The sequence below is a fragment of the Orbicella franksi genome, chromosome 13 (genome assembly GCF_964199315.1).
Source record: "Orbicella franksi chromosome 13, jaOrbFran1.1, whole genome shotgun sequence".
NCBI lineage: Eukaryota > Metazoa > Cnidaria > Anthozoa > Scleractinia > Merulinidae > Orbicella > Orbicella franksi.
In genome coordinates, this window is record NC_138157.1 from 23,570,240 (window position 1) to 23,594,625 (window position 24,386).

The window sequence follows — 24,386 nt, forward strand, 5'->3', positions numbered from 1 at the left end:
ACCTCTTGATCAGTTGACATATAGTTGGCACACCTTGTGTCACGCTTGACTGGTAATGTTAAACACAAGGACGAACCAATTTATCAACAAATTGCACTGGTTTTAATTTTGTTCAATGGCCTCATGTTTTCGTCACTTCAAATCTCTCAAGCCAACAGATCACAAAGAAAAATTTAGTGATTTTCTCAAAGAGACTCTCAGGACTCTTTGATACCTCCTTGTAAAAATATCGAGACCCCGAGACATCATTGTAAAAACTGTCGAGACTTCTTCAGTCTGTTCACAGACAGGAGCTGTAGAGTTCAAACTGTTTCAAAGGTAGCATTAGCAAAATTTGACTGCTAATAAAGGTCGAAGGAAATGAATCTTTCTCACGTAATTATTTCTGCAGTGGTAAGTTTTGTCAGTATGGAAACAACAACAAATCACCTATATGCTGTTACGCTAAATGAAGTGTTATCCCTTTACAGTTCTGCACGATTTTGTGCATGATTTTATCAGGGTGCTCATGTTTTGTGCTACTAATTTGTAACAAGAAAAGAACATTGATGTATGCCTTCAGAAAATGCTGTCTTGTTTGTCAAATATTTCTTTCAACATAATAACATGCTCAGTTTTTATACCCTTTCAAGTACCATACAACGAAAGGTAAACATGATAACACCACAATGAAATTCTGACCTTGTTTCCGAGAAAAGTGTTAGTGTTTGTCTTCATTGAGGAAGACAGCAACTAGTTTGGCCAATTTCATTTTGTTTACTAGCCAAAGTGGCTAGTGGAAATCAGAAACCTACTGGCCAAAACAAAATTTCTCCTAGTCTGTGGCAAGGTGTCTACTGTTAATGTCGAGCCCTGTGGCTAGTAGGTTTCTGATTTCCACTAGCTGCTTTGGGTTAGTCTCAAGCAATGAGCTGACACACCTCGACAAAGAAGTAGCTTACACCAGTGACATGAGGTGGAGAGGATTCACCATGCTTTTGCACAAAGGTGTTACAGCAGCAAAGGTGGAGGCAATGCAGCTGTGGTGATGGTGCAACACTGGAGTGCATGGTTGGAGACAAAGGTTGGCGTGTGTGGGCAGGGGTGCATGTGTAGCATCTTTGTTGCTGTGACACCTTTGGGCAGACAACCTGAATCCTCCTCAGTTCACGCAATTGCTGTTAGCCACCTCTTCATCAAGATGTGTCATTTCATCACCTGGTACTTTTCCTGAATGCATGGATAATTTCAGCTTCATCACAGCCAGAAAATCCTTGCACTGTAGTTCCTGCAAGAGATACACTTGAGCATCTTGAACTGATAAAATCATGCACAAAATCGTACGGAACTGCAAAGGGATAACATTTTATTTAGCATAACAACATAAGTGATTTGTCATTGTGTCCACACTAACAAAACTTACCACTGCAGAAATAATTACGTGAGAAAGATTTATTTCCTTTGACATTTATTATCAGTCAAATTCCACAAATGCTGCTTTTGAAACAGTTTGAATTCTACAGCTCCTGTCTGTGAAGAGACTGAGGAAGCCTCAACAGTTTTTACAATGACGTCTTGGGGTCTCGATATTTTTTACAAGGAAGTCTCAAAGAAAAACAGAGTTCTGAAAGTCTTTTTTTGGAACTGGTTAACACACAAAGTAATTACCAACAATATGTATTAAAGAGAGTCGCTTGCATTGTGCTTTCAAGTCTTACTAGTAATTCTGCTGTTGTTTTACCCAGCGAACGTCAACACTTGGCTAGTTAAATTTTTTTATTTGACTAGTAACATATAAGTTGTCACTAGCCACTAAGCTAGTAAGTTGAAAATTTAGTGTAGAGCAACCTCGTTCCCAGGGTCTCTCATCTTACCGCCCTCTGGAGCGAGCGACGAGAGACCCTGGCTGGGTCTTGTCACGTGCCACTTTGACAATTGAGAACATCAGGGAGGGGTCCTCTGTAATCAGCAATTTGTTGCGTTGAGCTTTGTCGAATTCAAAGTATTGCCCTGCGACTGCCATTATCCATGGCGTTTATCAATACTTAGTTTTCAGGCTGAAATTTCGAATAATATCTACTCCAATATTAACCTAAAGGTTAACCAAGTCTGTCTCAAGGCAATTTAGTGGTCATGATTTTCAGTGTTGCCGTCTTACCCCTGGATTTATGGAAAGTCACTCATATTTCAACTGTGGGTGTCGAGCAGCACAATTTCATCCCGCAGTAATTGTTGTTTCCCCTTTGAATGCACACGATCAAATTGATGCAAAAAGAATGTCTCCTGGAAAACGTATAGCTTTCTCAAAGTAAAGCTACGGCAGTCTCTGAAGAAAAGCTGGACAAAGATAAATATGATATTCCTGTAACACACTTTGCAAACAGTTCTAATCAAATAGCCGGGCCCGGCGTCACCTGCGGCGTCACAATATCGAATGCAAGTAAGCAATATGTTCGCAGAATATTTCAATCTTTGTCCCTGGAGAGCCAATACTTAGAGCCGTAAAACATATCTTGCAATAGAAACGAACCTAAACAAAGTATAAGCATGGCATTGCAAATTACAGAGGTATCAACTCTGAGAAGCGACATGTACTTAACAGCAGAAATCATGCAGACCTGCGACCTCTAAAAATTTTGTTACATAATCAAACAACTCCGCTCTACTTATAATTTCCATTTCTTCTTATAACATGGCCAGCTAGGGTCTCTCCTCACTAGCTCCAGGAGGCAGTAACATGAGAGACCCTGGGAACGAGATTGAGTGTAGAGCCCTGTTAGTAATTTGTTTCATTCTTTTTCAGAACAAGAGCAAGACAACAAAACACAATTTTGGTATTCCATTTGTGGGAGCTATATAATTTCCTTTCTTCTGGTAACCCTCTTCATTCACCTTCACCTATCTCTTTTGTGACTAGGTGTCACACAACGCCTCACCCCTCTTTATTGCTGTATCTTATGCACAAAAAATTGTTCGGTTCCACGACATATGGTTCTATACATGCTAACTTACAGGCAGCATCCACTACCTGTTAAGTAAACTAATATAATGCAATATCAAACAATCTAACTATCAGTGAGCAATGGACAATAAACACGCTCGAGGTAGGAAAGAATATTTTGCAAATCCACCAAAATGCGAGCAACAGCGATGAAATGCTGCAAGAGAACAAGGAACTTTGGGAAAAAAATCAAGAACCGACCAAACAAATATCTACTTTCCATTGAGGTATGATGGATACTACACTAAGACTAAATTTATAGTTTGTAGTTCGCTCAAGTATATACCGAAGGGCCTAGCTCACAAGTTGATCTTGTGACCATAATTTTCAGAGGAATGAAGCAGTGCTTATAAAGCCCATAACCAGATTTTACTTCTTCATAACCATAACCTGCACAAGTAAAAACATTTTGTGATCTTACCGTGAAATAGCATGCACAACTTGGGCCTTTCAATTCAAGCTAGGGTTGTAAAACAGCGACAGCTACTGTAGTGACCTAGTTAAACATAGATATCAAAGCTAGACTCCCTTCAACTGACCGTAAACTAAACATGAGCAACATTTTTGGTCAAAAACACGATGAAATAACTGTAGTTTACTTGATTTAAAAACTCCCGCGTCTTCCCCATATTGAATATTTGAACACATTCGGACTAATCTCCTCAGGAGTAGGCCTACACCGACCGGAGGTGCACATACAGGAGAAATTTGGACAGCTACAGAGCTTTTTTCAGTTAAAAAGAGCGTATTCGGGATTTATACTGGGAATTTTTCCTATTTACGTGAACACGAAAGCAAAGGTCATGGACCGGTTAGTGTTTTTTTTTTTTTGGATAACTTAAATGTGATGTAGCGATTCGTTTTGTTTTGAAATTCAGCTAATCCTTTACCTGAGGTTTCTCTTTCTTATGCTTATGACTACCTTCCTTTTTTTTAATTCCTCAGCCGAAGGAAACGTTTTAGGGCAGAAGTGAACGTGAGGTATCACCAAGAAGATGGTGTCCAAACTAACAGGTTGGAGCGGCTGAACGCTGTTGGCGAGACGAATGGTATAGGGTTTAGTGGTAATGCTGATGCCGACGAGCCGGGCCATGAAATTGATTTAAATGCTGCAGCACCGGACATGGAACAATCAGATGAAAGTGATGGAGCAGAGACGTCCACCACCAATCACTACCAGAGGCTGCAAAGAGCAGAGAATCTTGGTCAAAGCTACGAGAGGGTGTTTTGGCAACAACATTTGAAAACCAAGCGTCTTTATTTGATGAGAGGTGCCACTTCTGTGAATCAGAAGCTGGTGTCTGTCGTTGTCTTGACTGTGGACCTTCAGTCAGCTTTTGCAAGTCTTGTGCTGTTTCAAGGCACACCAAATATAACATTTTTCATCACGTTGAAATTTTAACTGTAAGTCTTCTCTTTGGTTTATACTTTGTAGTTGTAAGTTTTGAAAAGTAGAAGTAAGCGTGATACAGTACGTTCAAACCTTGCCCTTAATTTTACAAAGACATTTGGTTACTCTTGCCTTTTTTCTATTTGTGTTTTCTTCGTTATGTAAAAGCTTGGTCTTTTAAGGCATCTGCAGTCCACCCTGTTTTATTGACTATCAGTGAATCAGCCTCAACCCACAAATATAGGTTCACCTAATTTTGTAGTTTGTGTGTAGCTCATTGTTTGTCATTCATGAGATTATTGGCATGTGTAAGACCCACCAAGTCAGCTTAGAGATCTTTCCAAGATATGAAGGCCAACTATTTAAAGTTGTGTTCCATAAACAAAGTGGGGTCTCCTGTTTTCGTAGGAGATCATGGCAAGCTGACGATTTTTATAAGCACATGCATTGAAATGGCTGATTTCTTTATTCAACACACCTGTTGCATTGTAGGCTGTTGATGTGTGGTGCAATCATATTAGTTTATTCAGTTGTATTACAGATTTATAGTTATGTTGAATGATCTAAATTGTATTTTTAATGTTTCAATTAAATATGTGTTTTGTTTAGGACTTAAAGATCTATGTCCCCTTAGAAATGGAGCGAATCTTGGTACTTGGCAACCATCATTGTTCTAGTACATCTACTACTGGTAGCTCTGTCCTTTTCCGTGAAGTAACTGTTGTAGACTCTCGAGGTTAGATATGTCAGCTAGCTTACTATGGTGCCGTGGAGTGTCTAATCTTATGTAGACAGCAATTTAATGTTACGTATCAGTCTTCATAAGTACATATAATTTTTATCGTTAAGTCCCAATTTATAAAAAAAAAAAGAGAAAAGGATGTGTCTGCCACAGGGCATACAGTAATGTTAAGATCCTGATATAGGCTTCTTCGTAATTACATTTAATTTTAATCTTTCAGCCCCAGTTGGAGAAAATGAGGATGTGTGTACTAAAGAGCGAACAGTAATGTTAAGATTCTTCTAGAGGCAAATTGATATTAATAGTTGTAGCGGCCGGCGACTCTCGAGCGAACTAGAGGTGTCATGAGCCGGTGAAGACGACTTTTAAAGATAGGACTACTTTACGGGCTGACGAAATAAAGCACGCTGATGTGTAGGACAAATTGATTTATTTCCTTGACACCAATTGCGATAATCGTTGTTTAGCCGTAAACTGAAATTTGATTAAAAATAAAGCATAAGCTACTAAAGAAACAGTTCTTCTTGCGAGCATTGAGGTCCACGTGATACTTATGTACTTAACTTACACTAAACTGCGACGAAACTAGAAAACTAACCTAAACCTTATGACTGCAGGGCAGTAGAAAACAGCAAGTCTATATACGGAATTGCAATAACTAATAAGATACGATCGATAAGAAAACTAACTGAGAATTCCGTGGAAACTAACTATTAAAAGGTAAAGACAACACTTACATATCAGTCCTACGCTTGCCTCTAAAGGTAGACTGCTTTGGCTTCACTAGGCGGTCACTTTTAACTTCTTCAACTTAGGTGACTTGCGTTCGCGGTGAAAGCGAGGATACAACTGACAAATCTAATAGCTACGTGCACGTACAGAAACTATAAGGCTGAATTGTTCCTTTGATTAGAACGGAACTACGTAATACTGCGGTAAGACTACAATAGATCATTGAGCGTTCATCACAATAGTAGTTGTAAATCTTGTTTGTGGGAGAGGCAATAAACAGTGAGTTGGTATATTGTTAATTTTAGGATTCTGTTCTGTAAGAACATGCCTTGCTGGTGTGTATATTCATTGACGGTGCACATTTTCTGTAGACAGTTCTTCATATGTATACCTGTATAAATTATGTAATCTATCTATATTTATATTTATGTAGGCTATCAAACAAAAGTGAAGGTGCAGTTTTGTAACTGTGAACCCGATTTTCTGCGGCTGTTACGTTTCAATCTTTGGGGTGCAACACCAACAAAGCCTGAGTTGGCATTCACTCTAGATTTGATGAAGCTACTACACACCCTGAGTCTTGAGTGTCAAGTAGCTGTTAAAGACTTCTGTGCTGCCCTTGAGATCCTGACAGATGATGTTATCGTTTTTTCAGTGAGGACCACCTTTGATTCATATTCTTTCTTGTAATATTATTCTTTATTTTCTGCATCTATTTCTTTATGCTTCCATGTTTTAAGAGCAAAGTAGGCTGTTTGTGCCTTAAACAATCTTGCTTGTTTTTGAAGTACAACAGTGCTCGTTGCTTATTTCTCACAGTATATATAATGATGATACCACATCATTTGTAGGTATTTCTGTTATATTTTTGGAACCCTCCTGTATTTTGATATATCCCACCATTAGTTTTTACCTTAGGAATACTTACCTCAAAACACTGCGGGTATGAAATTTAGGTTTAAGATATACTACCAACAAGTTGTGGCTTGTACATTACTTTAGATATGCATGTGTGCCTTTTCAGACAATTTTTTTCCAAGGATTGCGATGGCTGTCTGTTTACATTGTACCTATAACTGGTTTGTTTTTAGAACCAAAGAAAGCTATATCCAGTGGTCATAGACAGTCTTGAAGAATTTAGGTTTGTTCTATTTTTATGTCTCCTTACACCTTACTTATTATTGAACTACATTTGTAGTACTAGTTACTATTTATTTGTATTAAGTGTTGAGCTCTGAACAGTACAATGTTGCTGTTTTTTTGCAGGTTATATTGTCATAAACTATCCACTCTTAAGTTCACAGTTAGTGCTTGTAATGCTGTTGAAACTATAGTGTGTCCTGCATGTCCCAAGGTATGGAGAATGGTGAGGTCAATATTGTAAGCACAGTGAATGTCTTAAGTGACAATCTGACATCCTTTGATTGAAACAGAAGGAGATGGGAATGGCTGATATTGCCTGAGATTGTATGTTGATGACCTTTGAACACTATACCTTTAGTTCACTGTTGGGACTTCTAGTTAGCTTGGAATCCCTAGCCTGTTTGAAATTGTTTTGCTGAATGCTCATGAAGTATATCATTATGGGCCATGTTTGGAGACTTCCCTAGCTAGTTGTATAGACAATCTAGGTCTACCTAGAAAGAGATTGTTCAGTTGTCTAATCACTCTGTGTTAATTAATACACCTTTGCAGACTCAGGGTACCCTTCTTGAATCCATGGATGCCTTATTTATTGGCCGAAAAAAGTCAGCAGGCAGAAGTGTGAGAAATCCTCTCTTTGGAACTGTTTTGTTTGATGATGACACAGAGGTGGAAGAGTTTGTTCAACAACATCCAACAACCAGTAGAGCAAATGGGGTGTGTGGAAACCTGTTTTCTCCAGCACAACTATTTGAGACATTAACTGACTGAAACTATGTTGATACAGGGCTGTTAAAATTACATTAGAAAAATGATCTGGTAGTGGGAAAGTGCAATGAAGGGTGGGGAAAGGCAGGTATTTACCTAAGATTATTACATTAATTGTATATTGTCTTAACTACAGCAGCGGGAATCGCCCAGCTGCATTGTGAATATCTCTTATTATTATTGCTATTAGTCAATTTAGATTGACTATTTAAACCTTAAAAATGACAATGATATTTTTTGTTGTTTCTCCTGTACTTAGACTCACAGAATTGGATCATTTTTTGTTTCATTTAATTATAAGGTGTGTGGTGACTTTCTTGCTGGTGATGCACTACGTTCAAGATCTCGATATTCTGCCCTCAGTGAAACTGCCATATTTGGGCGGGCCTGTCGTCATGAGTTTCCCAAAAAATTTGTCAATATGAAACATGGTGAAAGGTAACATTTGTTTATGTTGTACTCCTTTACTGAATTGTCACTGTCAGAATTGCTTTGATTAATTTATTGATAATTTCTTTATTTCCTACCTTCCTTCCTTCCTTTCTTTCTTTAATTCTTTCTCTCTTTCTCTCTCTCTTGTTATGTAATTTTTGTTAAAGGATATAACAACATCAACAACAACAACAATGTCCTCTTTATTACCCTTTTTTCATTAATTAATTAATACAGAAATATATAAAATATTGCTAAAAATTAGGGTTCTGGCAACCCGAAATAACCACTAGGTTAAAAATGCCGGGTTGCCAGTTTACAAATTGGTTAGTCAATGCTTTAATTTTGTGTCTAATTTTTAATTCTATGTTTTAATTTTGTTTCTAATAGGCTTGCATACCCAGTTTGGATGTTGCAGAATCTGCTTGAGGAAATTGGTGATCAGTCCACAGATGTATGCATGCTTTATGATATTGCTTGTCACCTGGAAACTCATTTACAGGTTCTGTTATCATTTTTTCATTTACTATTTTCATGAAAGGTCATGTAGATCTTATAACAAAGTCTTTTAAGCACCAGTTAAGCAATGAAGTTTTTAATTTTGCTTTGATACAATATTACCACTGTAGGCCCAAGGACAGCATCACATCCTACAGTCTGTCAAGTTTGCCATTCCCATTTTCCATAGCTATGGACACAAAGCAAAATGCCAGGTCTGCTTAAATTATTCAGTTGACATCTGCTCATGTGTGTACCTGTGTGTTTTTGTTTGTTTGCCACACTGTATATCATGTTTTCTGTCAGAAAATTTGTCACAAAATTTCTTGGTGATTATTATTGAAATGTCCACTTATTTGAAACTAACTGTATGTCAAAAAAGTAGTATTTTAAGAAAGATGAGCATGTATGGCCACCCTGTGTTATGGGGTCAATGTTTGTGTTACTGGGATTGAACAGCATTTCTACTGTGTATTTAGTTCTGTTTTGATGAATTGTACTGATTTTCTAGATCAAATACAGTCCCAGGAGAGTTCCTGGCTTTGGTCTCACAGATGGTGAAGTCATGGAGAGACTTTGGTCCTTTTTACGGAGATTTGGAAAAATGACCAAGGAAATGAGGCCAAACCACCGGGTGGATGTTCTATCTGATGCTCTTTTCTTTTACGCCAAGAAAAGATCAGCAAGTTTAGGTTAGCTGAATGAACTTTTCATTCGTTCAATGTCAGTAGCAGCTTAATTAAGAAATTGTTGTCTAGGAAGGATTTCTTTGCATGGTTCCTGTGAACTTCTTTTTTACAAAACTATATGCCTCTTTGTTGTATGCTTTACAAGCAAATTTTCCCCCCTCTAGTCTTCTCCTTTTCCTTTTGAAACCCTTGGATGGCAAGAAAATGCTGCAATTCTCATTTAAAGAATAGTTGTTTAAGAACCATCAGCTTTAACTAATATTTTATTTTTAAGGGAATTTTATTTTCATTCCATTTGTTTCCCCCAGGGAAACTTTTGTGTGTTCGCATGAAGAAAGCACATTTGGTAATTAAAGATGCAGAGGAAGAATTGTCAAAATTGCAGGATAGCCTTACAGGTCAGATTGTTTTGCTTCCTCCTGATAATGTTGACTGCTGAATTCATCTGTGCCTGTTGCAGTTGGAGTCATGTACCTAACAGATTCATTTCAGTCTTTTGAGAATTATGTCACTTTTCCTTTCAGAAACACCCGCACGAAACGAGCAGATCTGTTTATAGTCTGTTACAGATCTGCTGGTACATCTGTAGCAGATCTGCAGATAATCTACAGATGATCTACAGATTATCTGCAGATCATCTGCAGAATGTCTGCAGAATGTCTGCAGAATATCTGCAGAATGTCTGCAGAGCGTCTGCAGCGATGATCTGCAACAAGTCTGCAAATTTGCAGACGCTCTGCAGACGAAATCAGCCTATCATGTTAAACAAAAAGCCCACAAAATGCACCAATCAAACAACGTTTATTTAAAAGATAGACAGGGGAGGTTGGTTTGTTATTCATCAAAAGTAAACAATTACTGTTGACAGATAAAGCAAATAATATCACTAGCAGGAATTTAAAGTATTTTCTTAGCGTGACATTTTCCACATATTCCAAATGAATAAAAAAAACCTCGGGTAGCAACTACTCCTTTCAAAAAATCTAGGCTTCACGTAGCCTGCGAGCAACAAGGGAGCTTGCTCAGCTCGCAGGCTAGGCTTCGCGTGCTTATTTTGGTTCGCTTGGCAGGTTATTTACAGAAACGAGATCGAGTAAACTGGATACTAAGTGAGATTCATTTCCTTCTCGTCTGTGCTCGGCACCTGCTTGACATGAAGCCAGTTTAAAGGAACGAAAGAGGTAAGTCATAGAGTACATAAATAATGCACAACAGCCAACCTTCTTGTGTAAGTTGACTACATAACTAAAGTGCCACTCAGTCCTACTCCAGTTTGTTTCCAGAAATTTTATATTTTGTACATAAATATCTATAGGAAGCAACAGATAAAAGCTCACAGGCTTCATAAAGTCACATTTATCTCTATTTTGCGCTCCAAAATTAATTTATTCTACTTAAGAAATTGCATGGCTGGATTGCCTGTTCATTTCAAAAACTACCCATTTAAATGTTCCAAGCCTCCTGAACTGGTCTTTAAATGTTACTATTAAGTACAGCTACGTATGTGCAATGTGCACGTAAATCTGCTCAAACAGTAAAAATCTGTAAATCGCGTCACCGTTACTCCAGACTTAGTTAATATGATTTCGGCAAGAATGCTGTGAATAAAATTGTTTCTCGATTTGCTGTTCACCTCTGATAATTACCCTGTTTTTTGAACGATCATCAGAGTTTAGTTAAACTGGAATGTTACATTAAAAGATGTCTTAAAACAGTTGAAAAACCACCAACCTCCAGTCTTAATAATTTTCCCTGGGTAGGGAGTATTTTTACTGGTCTTCCTTCCTTTCTTTCCCTCCTCCCAGTCAACCATGGCGTCTAAGCCCTTGAGGATTTCTCCGGCATAATATACTTGCGAAGCACTTGCGACGCTATATAAATCTTCTTCCGTCCAAAGAACTATAGCAAAAGCCATCTTTTTATGTCAAAAAGCAATTTCTTACAGACTGTCTTGTTTGCGCGCAAAATTTGAATGTGACACTTTAACTGAAAGGAATATCAGTGTCAGCAACATCTCCTACTCTTATTGGACGGTTCAAGTGTGACAGGTGTCGGGTATCAGCCAGGAGAATCTGTCATATTCGCAGCGGCCGATGAGATTTCACTTGTGGTTTTCTCTCTTTGTCGAGAACAGCAAATAAAGGTAAAGATAATTTGTACATTTATTTCATTTTCTTCATTACTGCGATATACTTACATGTTTATACCCCCAAATTGAGGCATCACATTTCTTGTCACTAACAAACATGCCACTTAGGTCACCCGGTTATGCAAATCAGGGTCTGCGTTACTGACTCATTCTTGTAAGATAATGATGGTTTGAAACGTGATGTATTTCACCTCTGCCATTTCCGGGGCGTAGAAGACATCAAGATTTTAAGAACGTCTCCTTATGTTTTGAAGCTGTTGTAGGTATAAGAAAAATAATCATAGCACAGAGATTTAACCATCTTGTTCCACTTTTCATTATTCATTCACGTGTTGACTTCAACTTTCGTATCGTTGTTCTATCAACACTGATATGTCGATCGATGAAATGTTTTTCCCTGAGCATTTGGAACTGGGAATTTAACACCAATGTGCCCTGCAGTGTTCTTAAATTTTATTGAAAGGATGCGTTAGGCATATGTGTCTAATCCCTATATAATAAGAATAAATTAAGGTCGAAAGTGTATTTATCATTTAATTTAAGTGTTCAATTGACGTATAACATTTGATTTACTAGCACGTTGTACGTAAGTGGCTGACCATTTATGCCTCTTATTTACGCATTTTCAATGTTCGACTATCTTTTTATTCGTAGAATCGAACTATTTTATGCATCTCAAAACGAACCAGTCATGACTGATCCAACTAAGGTTAATATACCCAAGTGACGATACAATGAATGGTCTATCGATCCGGTTTTTGGACTTCAACGTGTTGCAGATCATCTGCAGATGCTGCAGATATTCTGCAGATCTGTTGTTCGTCTGTTTTTGTCTGCAGTCTTAAAATCGGGAAGAGTTTTCAAGCTCAACGTCTGCAGCAGACTGAAAACAGACTCTGCAGACGATAAATTAGTCTGCAGTTGATCTGTTTTTGTCAAAACAGATCTGTTGCAGATCTACTGCAGATCTGCTCGTTTCGTACGGGCAGGCGATTTTTTTTTCTGTATTCCATTTCCTTTCCTTTTGCAATGTCCATGCAAATTAGACTTGTTTATATTATAACTACAGTATGTTCACAAGAAAATATCAACACGGTTTTATACATGTAAGCTGTCGAAAAGGTTTGAATTGCTTTACACTGGTACTAATATTATAAAATATTCATTTTGCAGTACCGGTTCGAAGGGAAGATGTTGCTGAATGGGCAAAGCAGGAAGCAGAATGGACAGGAGGATTACATAACCCAGTTGAAGAACCCTGTTGGAGACATGGCTATGTAATCTACCTTAAAATGTTCTATGAAATCCACTCAAAATGGGAGCAAGCATCTGACCCTGATAAACTTCAGCAACTTTATGGACAGTTGACCAAGTATGTATTTTTTGCGGGGATTTAGCCTATAATTTTTAATGCTTGTTTGCTTGCTTTTAGTAGTAAATGCATTTTTTGGCTATATTTTGGTATGTAACATTGTTGCTGCATCATTTAATCAAAAGTGCTTTGTTAGGGTTGGGCCTCTTCAGAGTGTTTGATAGAGAAAAAGCCTATCATGCCACATACATTACGTGACTTTTTACCCTCGGGCACAGATTCTTTTTCAAATCTCCTCTATTCCTTTGTCAAAATCACTTTATACCGTGTAGCACAATTTTCAGCAGCATTGGATGAAAATAAGTGTGTATAAAATATTTTGTTGGATTTTATTAGATTAGAAGGAGTTTTGTCAGATTTGGAGCACAGAAATGGCATTACTCAGCATTGCACTACTGCTTGTGAAGAATATCGGATGGCTCGAGATGCTGCCTATGACCGAAGCAAAAGGGTTGCTTTAGTGAAACTGCATACAAAGGTTGTAGAACGGTGGTTCTTGTTGTGCTTGAAGGCGAAATATGCTGGCAAGTATTTTACCCAAATTTATGTATTTAAAAAGCTGGAGCGATTTGAGAGTCATGAAAACTGGTATCCGGTGTGATTGTTTGTGTGCAAGGAGATACGTGAAGTAAGAGCGGACCTGCCTCTTTTGCTAATCTCAAGAAGTTCCTGTGAAACGTATGTTAAACTCACAAACTTTAATTATCAACATGTATTTTCAGGGCCGTAATGAAAACCGCCGTTGGCGAGGGGGTTCCCTGGTTAAAAATTGCTGTTACTATTATTGTTATGATTGTTAGCATTATTATCATCATTATTATTACTATTATTATTATTGTTATTGTTATTGTTATTGTTATTGTTATTGTTATTGTTATTGTTATTGTTATTGTTATTGTTATTGTTATTGTTATTGTTATTGTTATTGTTATTGTTATTAAAGTCTTTAACTTTTAATTGTGCTACTCTGTTTACTTCTCTTAGATGGTCATGCTCTTGCCAAACGGCTCTCCAAACAAATTTCGCAAGCAACGAAGGCCATGGTAACTTCTCTCAATGAATTCAACAGACTTGAGTGCAGCAGTGATTGGCCATTGCCTCGCTCGTTCGAGGTCGATGAAGTGAAAAATCCGGAAACAGAAGTCTGGATACGTAGCGAGTTCATGGGCTCAACATCACCAGTCCCCATTTCCGTAAAAAGAAAAGCAATTGACCTTTACAACTTGGTTGATCTTGCTAAAGAGGAAGTCACTTTACTTCAAAGTGACATGAAAAACGTTATTGCCCACTTTACCGGAGAGCACGCGGTTTTTTCTTCATCACTGGCGAAGTCTTCCAGTATGTCCACTGAGGCTGAAGGGAGAGATGTTTATATAAAAATGAAATTACTATCCCTAGAATCGCAACTTCTAGAGTTGAAAAATTTGTTTCTCTCGCACATTCACGAGATTGCTCTGCCAAGCTTTTTTTTTGAGCCGACAGACATCCCTTTAAAGAACAACTTTGAAACGGAAGAGGATGAACGAACTTTTCTTAGCCTTCCGGAAAGTGCTGATGGACAAGTCAGTGACAGTGACAGTGATGATGACACGGAATATGAAACTGAAGTCACTGATGATGCTGATAGTGGTTTCAACAGTTTGACCTAATTAATACAATTTGCAATGTTTGGATTTCTTGTACGAGGAATTTATCATGTTACAAATCTTGCGTTAAATTTATGATTCCACGATCACTGTACAATTAAAGTGCAATTCGTCCACCCTCCAAAGAAGTCTTTTTTATTGTGAAATGAACTATGCCGTTCCAGACGGTTGAGTGACATGGGAACGAATTAGTCAGAAATTAATATTCTGACGACACGTTGGAGAGATTGGCGCAGCATGATGGGTTAACCGGGAGTATTTAAGGGCCCATTAACCGATTTATGTGCGCGTTCGCGTGCGTTATTAAGGGGGGGAAATTTCACTTTCGGTTACTTACGTCAGCCTGAGCGCGGAAAATAAAAACAACTCAATAACTTGCAAATTCGCTTACATTTTGGATGTTTTCCTTTGTTTTTCACAAAATGCAAAGTAAAAAAAGTACAAGCAAAGACAAAATAAGAGAAAGACAGAAAAACAAGAGCAATAGAAAGAGAAAAACTAGCTCCGGTTGTTTTTGTTTGATCTTACCAAAGTGCACTAGTAATGTAAATAGCGCACGCGCTAATAGAGTAACTTCCAGTATATTTCGGGCGCACTTCCGGTTTCTTTAAATGTTAAAGGAAACGCGGTTTTTCATTAAATCCAGCCTTTTTTGACGGATTTCGATTAAAGCCAACGGTGGAAACATAGCTATGTATTCCTTTTTCGAAATCATGCTATTTTCTGAAAATTGAGAATTTTTTAATATTTTGAAATTCTCTAAAAAATCTGACCTTTCAGAAATCAAACAAAATCTATGCATAACGATATGAGGATTTAAATTAAAATATTAAATCAATGACAAAAAAATCCCGATAAAGTAATTTGCCTGGGAACCTTGGCGTTTTTCCAGTATTAGTCACATGACCATGGGCGTAGCCTGATGACGCCATCACTAGTGCTGCTGAGCATGAAAAACTTAACACACATAAACTAACTAAAAGTGATGAGGTTATACGAGAATAAATTTTTCTTAGCAACGGCTCGAAAAGATCGGTTAATGAACCCTTGAGGTCGCCGCGGGAAAACTACTTTATTCTAGGTCGCTTAGTGCCTTGGTTAACCTTGTTAGTGAATTTTTTTTCTGAGAATTTTCAACTTCGATTGAACTTCTCTAGCTGCATTGTGTTGTTAGCCTTTTATTGTATTTCGTTTCAACGGACTTTTGTGAAGTTTTGTCGCTTGATTAGTTGTACCCTTTCCCCGGGGTATTGTGCTGCTGCATTAGACGAGGAATACGTTTCCACTTTCTTTTTGCCAAATCTGCAGGGTGGGTTTTTTAGTGGTTGTTCGTATCTGGCGTAGTATACACGTTACTCTTGCTGTATATACGTGAGGACGCTCTGTCGCTATCAGGACTTTCGTGCATCAGAAGACTGACTGACATGTCTGAAATAAACTTTTCACATTGAATGTCTCGTGTGAGTGTAGTCAGAATGAAACATTTTGGTGCTTTAGCAGCTGCTCACAGTTTCTTTTATTCCTTTCAAATGCCATGCTTGCCAAATGGTGGTGACGTGTTATCGTCATATTTATTTATTTATTTATTAAGCTTCGGCCTACTATTACACATAAAGAAAAAAAACAAAAAACAAAATGGCCAGGGGAGCCGCTACAGCTTAGCCAATTACAGCGGCCCCCGGCGATTTTTTGGGAATTCGAGTAAGGAAGTGAAGGCGCTTATTTGTCTTTAACTTTATCTTTATCTTTTTTTCATTTAACATTATGTCAACCGGTTTTGTTCACTTCCCTGTTGGAACTTATAACGGAGATGTGAAAAGCTAAAATATTTGAAAAACAAATGTAGCTCGTAGATATCCTCTAGATGGGGGACATTAACCATTGACAGCTTTTAGTCTCTTTCCTCACCTCCCTCTCTTTCTTTCCTTTCCTATGTTTGTTATCACCTTGGAAAGTACACAGTGTTTCCCTTCCCGCCGCCTCAAGCCCCACCCCTTCCACACACATCCCCCGAATAGTGGTAATTGCAAGATTGTTTATCGGGCCGGGTGTCCGTTTCTAAATTTGCGATTTTGAACGGGCAATCTATGACCGATTTCTTTGACATTTTAGAGTCCAATAGAAGAATACTTGAGAAACAAAACGGTCTAATCTTCATAGCAATCACACAATCGATTCAGCGTTTATCCTCGAACTAGCGCCCGGGGCGCTTATTTAGACATTTAGGAGAAGGTGGAAGGCGCTTATTCGAGGGGAGTGGGGGGGTGGGGGCTTATTTAATTTTTCCTAAATCGTGGTCAGATATGATCAGGGTTTTTTCGTAATATATTTATATGTCAGTCCCTCAGAAGTCTCTCAGAAGGGTCTTGTCTCTCTTAGAGAACTACGTAATATAACCCCTTTGGTCGGTTTAAGCATGCTACACGCACAAGGTTGGCTGGGCTTTAGGCAGTGAATCATCAGATCTTCGTTACCGTCCGGTGCGACGGTCAATTTGCAGTGCTTGAATGAGTCAACGATCACTTGCTGTGGTGATTGGGCACGACCAACACGACCAAAACTATACATCCTGTGCTGTCTCAGTACTCTTCGATAAAACAAGGGGAGTAGAGGGGGCGCTTGTTCGAAGGGAGGCGCTTTTTTAAATTTTGGCCGATGGGAAGGGCGCTTATTCGAAGGGGGCGCTTATTTAAGAGGGGGAGGAGGAGGAGGTCCTAGTTGGAGGATTTACGGTATCTATGTAGGAAAAGTTTTCCAAAGCCTTATATTTCAAGAAAATGCAATTAATTTATTTGTTAAACACCGCAAAGAAGCTGGTAAAAAGTGACAGTTTACTCAAAGCTAGTTCAACAAGAATCCGAATCGTAGAGTTCCTAAATCAGCGACTTTTTACCTTTGCTCTCAAGAAGATTCTACCTTCGCGTCTGAGTTAAATGTCCTGTAAACGTCGAACTCATGACGCAGCGCAACATTTTCAGGTTGCGAGATCATTAGTATTTTTGAACTAGAAATTATTTCTCGAATCCGTCCCAGCGGTCGATGACCCAATCTCAAACTTTCAGGGTTTTAAAAACTGACTAAAACCAAGAATAATGACAATCTGTCAGGCAGGCATTTCACCATAATGGGAAAAAGTCGAATTTTGACTTCCTTTAAGGTAACAGAAACGCAGACCTCCTTGAATTTACGGTCTCTGTCAGAAAATAAATTCTGAATTTTTCATTGTAGGTTATATGGTCATTTTTCGCGTTATTTGAGATTGCATTGGTCGACCGCCAATCTTATTTATTCTCCCACATTAGTGTTCGCCCTGTTCGAGCGCGTGACATAATTTGCAAAGTGATTATAAGAAGGCTAACAAAGAAATGAAAGAATAAGATGGAAAAAGGAAAGAAAAAAGCGAATAGGTACGGTTCGCAAAACAAGGATAGCCCAAATTTCTAGTTGTAATTACTACATATCCAGCACAAAGACATCGATTTCTGATCCCAATTTCACGCCTGTACTTCCAAATGACTAGAAAAAGGGGATTGACCTTGGGAGTTTCTTGTAATTACCTATATACCCCGCACCAAGACATCGATGACCCCGATTTTCGTTTTCATACGTTATTTTCCAAATCTCCAGAAAAAGCGGGGTTGACTTCGCGAGTTTCTCAGTTGTGATTAGCTACATATACCGCACCAAGACATCAATTTCTGACCCCAGTTTCGCGCATACACTTCCAAATGACTAGAAAAACGGAGTTGACTTTGCGAGTTTCTTGTAATTACCTACATACCCCGCACCAAGACATCGATTTCTGACCCCAATTTCGCGCATACTCTTCCAAATGACTAGAAAAACGGAGTTGACTTTGCGAGTTTCTTGTAATTACCTACATACCCCGCACCAAGACATTGATTTCTGACCCCGATTTTCGTTTTCATACATTATTTACCAAATCACCAAACAAAGCGGAGTTCCCTTTGCGAGTTTCTCAGTTGTAATTACCTACGGATCCCGCACTGAGACATCGATGTCTGACCCCAATTTCACGCATGCACTTCCAAATAACTAGAAAAACGGGATTGACTTTGCGAGTTTCTTGCAATCACCTATATACCCCGCACCAAGACATCGATTTGTGATTTCGAAAGATGGACATGTAGTCAAAATGCCCCGTTTCTGTGTAGTTAAAATTCAGGGATTTAAGGGTTGAATAATTGAGTGGAATCACCGTGAAAAAAAGTATCGACCTTCGGGATGGGGAGCGGTAGCAGAGGGGGGGTTTAGAGATAATTGTACGTAGCGAAAAGGGACAGTCTGAAGAAAAGGAAGCTTGGTATGCTTAGTTTTGCATTAGCCTCCCTCCCCACCCTCTGAATAATGACCGGTCTCCAAAGTATTGTAATGTACCTGTGAAATCCTAAAAATATACAGAACGCTAAAAATTTCCGTGTATCAAGCTATAACACTCAGACCGTCAAATCATTCTCACTCCTTTAAATCCACAAGGCGTTGCGAGGCAGTCGCATTTCCGCTTACAAAACCGTCAACGGGAACGAGAAGTTTCGTTTCTGTGTGTTTATGGTGATATCTTCAGGCAATATTGCTATGCTTATTATTTAAAACCAAGAAAAATTTCCCGCGATCCTTTCTGATAAAAAGGTTAAATACTGCGTGGTGCTCGTTGTGATTCCAGTGTCCATAATAAGAATTCAACTGACTAGCCTAACCGGCCTAACAACGCAACTTGTTCTGATCCGTCGAAATGTTAGAAATTGGTCATGATCAGATCGACAAACCACGTTCTTTAAATAGCCAATGTGATCCGCCCGGAATAGGCTCACTACCCTCCGGGGGAAGGCACTCCCTCTAAACAGGGTTTATAACTTTGTATTTAGCTTCTCGGACAATTGAACAGGGTGTGTTTCTGCACCGGAAGCCTTGATGCCAACAATTTTTTTTAATACAATTCTGTGATGTGAGTTGTAAATAAAAACAGTTATTGTACGTTAACTGGAAAGCAAATCCGGGTCACGAATAAAGGTCTCTTTTCTTAAACAGGATATCGAAATGAACGGATACTTTGTTAAAAAGTGTCAGGCTTTGAGGGCCTCGCCTAACTTGACCCCACCAAACTTTCCTTGAGTGCCCCTCTCCCTCCGAGCCAACCTATATGCACAGATAGGTTGGACCACTATAGTTGTTCAGATCAGTTAGGGTTATTGAGGTGTTTTTCAGTTTGTGCAAACTCAGACACAAGAAAAACTGAAAACATCAATTGCGTCGGTCTGCATAGTTATTAAAGCCCATGGAGACATAGAAGGTATTTCATTTCTCTGACATCAATCTGTTTACAATGCCTTTCCCGCTAGCGTATTGCATCGTAGTTATTTTTCACCAATATAAAATTTCGGACAGGCAACGCACATGAAAGGGCGCATTACAGGATCTCCTTCTTCGGACTCATATTATACTAGGGGTATATGCTCTACACCGTTATTCTTCGTGGAAGTAAGTCTAAGAAATAAATTTCAGAGTTCTGTGTTGGGGTATGGCTACCTTTATTTGCAAGTTTCCTCTTGAAAAACCAAAATCGTTTGCAAGTTAAAATAAGAAGAAAACGTGTACCGTTTAAAGTTACATTTTCATCTCTTTAATGTTCAATCATAACAGACAGCAAAGTGCAATGGAGTGACAAACATTTCCTGACATTATTCCGAATCAGTCTCCTCGCTTCGATTCTTGTCTTGTCCTGCATCTGCTGCATTTCGATTTACTGCAAATAACTTCTCCGCGGTTTGTCTTGAGCAACCTTCTTTAATCGTAACCATATAAATCAATGCCTATGGTAATCAAAAATAATAACAAAGAAAAATAGTGAAACTGCAATATGGTGTTCATAAGAATTACCGACGTTTGCCTTATATAATATATCACAAACAAATAAACATTTCACAAAAGTACATCAGGGAATAGGTAGAGGGTAACTACAGGAAATCTCTAATAACGAAAACAGCTCTAGGTAGGTGAGACATTAGGCTGGTAAGGCGAGTAGGAGAGCAGGTATTGAAAAGTTGAGAGATAAGCAGCATCTGGTAAAGAAAGGAAGGACTAACTTACCTCAGGAACTAAGACGGACATGAGGTAGCTCATCATCCTGGTGTTGGTTGGCTTAAAGTCTGACCAAATGCTCGGCAAAAATGACTTTATTTCATTAGTAAATCTTCTGATCTGTCCGAGGAAAAAGAATTACAACACTTTTTAAGAAGTGCTTGAATTACAATCACAACTGTAATCATAATCATTAACACGATAATAAGCGAAACACTCTACGAATGAATAAATTAACTGATAACAAAAAAAGACAGCTACTATCAACAATTTTGCACATACCTTTGACCCGGTGAAATAACTGGTACAGTCACAACTGTGTATCAGAACTTCGTGTTCCTTTCTGGCGTTAAAAAGGCCATGCCTAGCGCTGGCGGTGTTCCCGTAAAGGATATTCTTAAGGTGGTCCTGTAAATAGATTTTAATATTATACAATTTTTAGAACCCCTTAAAAGCCATAACCGAGATAGGAAATAATTGATGCCAACTATTTCATGCATTCAATGAATTATAACTATTGACGATTTGGAAGGAATCAAGGCTTCTTTTTGTTTCTATTTGAAAAAGACAGGGGAAGTCTGCTAATATCACCCTAATTGGATTGTGGATACTACCTTCAAACCTGCGAGTTCCGGAGACTGAAAAAGTGACATTCCGGATGGATAATTCCTGATTGACGAGAAAAAGAAATACAAGTTGGTTACGAAAGCAGAGCTATCATCTGACAACTCGCAAAAGATGTGAAACGTTCAGTGGGCGATAAGAAAAAAGTATCACACACTCACGACGGGTTAAGTTCTTTCGTCTTGCAACCGCAGAAGTACGGTCCATCCGGAACTCTCTCTATTCCGACACATTCAAAATGAAACCATTTAAAGCAGTCCTCGCAGTAAACCCAATTTTGCTGGTTTTCAGCCCGTTCACCTCTCCTCTTTTTTCTTTCAGGAACCTGCTGGCAAAGAGCCGCTTCACAGTTTTCATCTTCTGTACCATATTTACCCTTCTCCAACCTCTGCGTCGCTTTCCTCTTTCTAGTGGAACGTCTGGTATTGGTAGTGGCTATGGTGGATACGATGGTGGTGTTATCCGATATTGTGATGCTTGATGATGGTGTGGTGTTTGATGGTGTGGTGCTTGAAGGTGTGGTGCTCGGTGGTGCGGTACTTTGTAGTGTGTTGCCTGATGGTGCGGTGCCTGGTGCTGCGGTGACTAGCAGTGTGGTGCTTGGAAGTGTGGTGCTTGATGGTGTAGTGCTTGGTAGTATGGCACTTACAGATGTGGTGCTTGGAGGTGTGGTGCCTGGCAGTGTGATGCCTGGTAGTGTGATGCCTGGTGGTGTGGTGCTTGGAAGTGTGCTGCTTGATGGTGTGGTGCTTGGAAGTGTGCTGCTTGATGGTGTGGTGCTCAGTGGTGTGGTGCTTGGAAGTGTGCTGCTTGATGGTGTGGTGCTCGGTGGTGTGGTGCTTGGCTGTGCGGTGCTAGCTGCTGGAGTACTAGTGTTGTTTTCCTGTAGTGTATTGTTGATGATGGCTGGTGATGTGGTGGAGGATTGTAGTGTGTTTGCAGCTATGTTGATAGGGTTAGCTGATGTTGTCCTGTTGGATGGTTGACCGTTGGTGGTTATGATTGTGGTATCGGCGCTTATTGCAGGTGTCACAGTGTTATGCGTTAACGGTATCGTGGAACTAATCGTCTGTGGTGGTATGGGCGTGTTTGGAGCGGTAAGTTTGAAGATAATGTCGTTTTTAGCCGCAATTATTTTCTTCAAATTACCCACTCCATAACCCGATGGATGTTTTAAGGGCAGTGAGCCCATGTTTTCCACCAAAAGAGAAATTTTATTGCACTTAATGTCCTTATATGGGACTCTCATGCCACTCTTTCCGCATGCCTCACCTGGAAAATACAAGCGGAGTGAAAGACTTTTAACCTTACATCCTTGCCGCGGACAAAGGCTGCCAGGCAAGGTTAAAAACCCCATTAACCCTATCGTGATTTGGCTTTTTCGGTCTCACTTAGAGTAACTGGCGCTTAAACATCCCTAAAGATATGTAATTATTTACCATATGTACGGTTGAATTGTAATAAATAAATAAACAAAATAAATAAACAATTAAATGATAAACAAAAAGAATGAATGCATTAATGAGCGAAAGAACGAATAAACGAAAGAAGTAAAGAAAGAAAGAGAGTAGGAAAGAAAAAAAAGAAACACCAACTTTCCATCCATAAATTTAAACAAATCTAACGCTAAAATTTTCTCATGATGTAAACGACTACGTGCCGATAACTTTTCCACGAAAAATATACGGAAACGTTTGTTTAACGTAAGACATTCTTCATCAAGTACAGCTCACCGTTGTACTTGATATTTATACTTGGGTTTGGTAACGATGGAACACATACCGAGCAGAGAGCTTTAAGGAAAAGTAACTTACTGTATTTCCTGTTGAAGAGGTCAATTACTTGGCGACGCAAGTCTTCCTTTTCCGATCGGGAGGACGTCGTTATCCTTTCTCCTCCGGATGCTCCTGACAAAACCGAAATAACAGGTGACAAAATTATGACTGTTAAACATTGCGACATTTCGTAGATTGATCAGAGATCTCAAATCACGTTGAAATGAACTGAACTGAACTGACCTTCGCCATTGACAAACGAGTAAAACTTTGGAGCCAGCCGGAAATTCTCTACGAATTGTATTGCCCTTGGATGGCCAAGAACGTCCATACTTCCGTTGCCAGTGTCGCAAATAAAAAGACACTTAACACCTAAATCCTTTAGGTTTTGACACTGAAAAATAAAAAGACAAGGAACAGAAGAAATTTTAACAAGTTTATTGGTGAATTTATGAAACATTTTAAAATTGCTTTACCTCCCGTTTAACTTTCTTGAGTGTCCTATTTATTTGCTCTTTATCAGAAACAACTTCATCTGAGAGAAAATCCTCCTTTTCGTCCTCTGGAAGCTCACGCCACCTCTCAGCAAGAAAAGAATTCCTCTCTTCAAAGGTCATGTCTTTTATTTGTTCTGTAAAAAATCGTTCAAAGAAAAATTACAATTTTGTCCAAAAATCGCAAACCTCTTCTCAATAACGAATTTTCGCTACCAAACACGCCGTTTTAACATCGTCGACTCGGGGCACGACAGAGTTGCTATTCATGTTTTATTATAAGTGACCAAGATTCCAGCATAAGAACGTAAGAAAACGAACCCACCGTCTACTCTAGCGATCTCTTTGCAGAAAAGGTTAAAACCGTTCAAGTGTGACTTGTTTTGTCTGAAAAAGCAAAAAAAAATGTATGTAAAATGTTTACCAAACGAAAACAAATAAATTCGTATGTAGATGTACGGATAACTGCATATCAACAACAATGGGAATAGGCTCGCTCAAGGGTGGCTGGAGGTTTAAGTTTAAAAATATATTAAAAGACCGGTAAGGAGCAAGTTGCACCCTTTGTGCTATAGAAAATTTTAGGTGCTCACCTGACACGTTTAGGCATGGTACAATAGAGAAATTGCAAGACTCAGAAACTTGGTTAGATGTGATATGGAGAGGAAGACAATAGCACTTTGATTGCAAAATCTTTGTTCAGTTATTAGCTATGTTACGCAACAAAGGTCAATGCGATTTCAATCATCACTTAGAAAAATGTCACGCAGTCAATACAGCAAAGTTGGACCAAGCTCTTATGCATGCTAAACTAGCATCGAATTAATAGCCCAAACATGGGATCTCGTAGCAC

The 24,386-nt window shown here is 38.9% G+C and overlaps 3 protein-coding genes across 3 annotated transcripts; 2 read left to right on the plus strand and 1 right to left on the minus strand.

Annotated features, from left to right (window-relative positions):
• Positions 1-3,670: 3,670 nt before the first annotated feature.
• LOC145465503 (uncharacterized) lies at positions 3,671-6,251 on the plus strand. Its single transcript, XM_081449287.1, has 4 exons — positions 3,671-3,791; positions 3,926-4,384; positions 4,980-5,416; positions 6,090-6,251. The coding sequence occupies exons 1-2, from the start codon at positions 3,784-3,786 to the stop codon at positions 4,380-4,382; spliced, it is 465 nt and encodes a 154-aa protein (XP_081305413.1). The 5' UTR covers positions 3,671-3,783; the 3' UTR covers positions 4,383-4,384; positions 4,980-5,416; positions 6,090-6,251.
• Positions 5,007-14,766, plus strand: LOC145465122 (uncharacterized). Its single transcript, XM_081448896.1, has 13 exons — positions 5,007-5,106; positions 6,278-6,498; positions 6,936-6,985; positions 7,111-7,198; positions 7,540-7,704; positions 8,057-8,193; positions 8,578-8,689; positions 8,817-8,900; positions 9,197-9,377; positions 9,683-9,772; positions 12,697-12,895; positions 13,232-13,419; positions 13,880-14,766. Exons 1-13 carry the CDS (start codon positions 5,007-5,009, stop codon positions 14,542-14,544), a joined length of 2,280 nt encoding a protein of 759 aa, XP_081305022.1. The 3' UTR covers positions 14,545-14,766.
• A 2,978-nt stretch (positions 14,767-17,744) lies between these two features.
• LOC145465705 (uncharacterized) lies at positions 17,745-24,339 on the minus strand. The gene is made up of 9 exons (XM_081449475.1): positions 23,859-24,339; positions 23,516-23,670; positions 23,283-23,433; positions 23,079-23,171; positions 21,426-22,536; positions 21,255-21,309; positions 20,923-21,048; positions 20,650-20,760; positions 17,745-20,372 (listed from the first exon to the last, which is right to left on the minus strand). Exons 2-9 carry the CDS (start codon positions 23,654-23,656, stop codon positions 20,241-20,243), a joined length of 1,920 nt encoding a protein of 639 aa, XP_081305601.1. The 5' UTR covers positions 23,657-23,670; positions 23,859-24,339; the 3' UTR covers positions 17,745-20,240.
• Positions 24,340-24,386: the final 47 nt, after the last annotated feature.

Coding starts and splice junctions, on each gene's coding strand:
- LOC145465122 (XM_081448896.1), top strand. CDS start 5,007: ATGGAGCGAATCTTGGTACTTGGCAACCATCATTGTTCTAGTACATCT. Junction 8,194..8,577: donor AATATGAAACATGGTGAAAG/GTAACATTTGTT, acceptor TGTTTCTAATAG/GCTTGCATACCCAGTTTGGA. Junction 8,690..8,816: donor ACCTGGAAACTCATTTACAG/GTTCTGTTATCA, acceptor TTACCACTGTAG/GCCCAAGGACAGCATCACAT.
- LOC145465705 (XM_081449475.1), bottom strand. CDS start 23,656: ATGACCTTTGAAGAGAGGAATTCTTTTCTTGCTGAGAGGTGGCGTGAG. Junction 23,172..23,282: donor CTCGTTTGTCAATGGCGAAG/GTCAGTTCAGTT, acceptor CGGTTTTGTCAG/GAGCATCCGGAGGAGAAAGG. Junction 20,761..20,922: donor GTTATTTCACCGGGTCAAAG/GTATGTGCAAAA, acceptor TTCCTCGGACAG/ATCAGAAGATTTACTAATGA.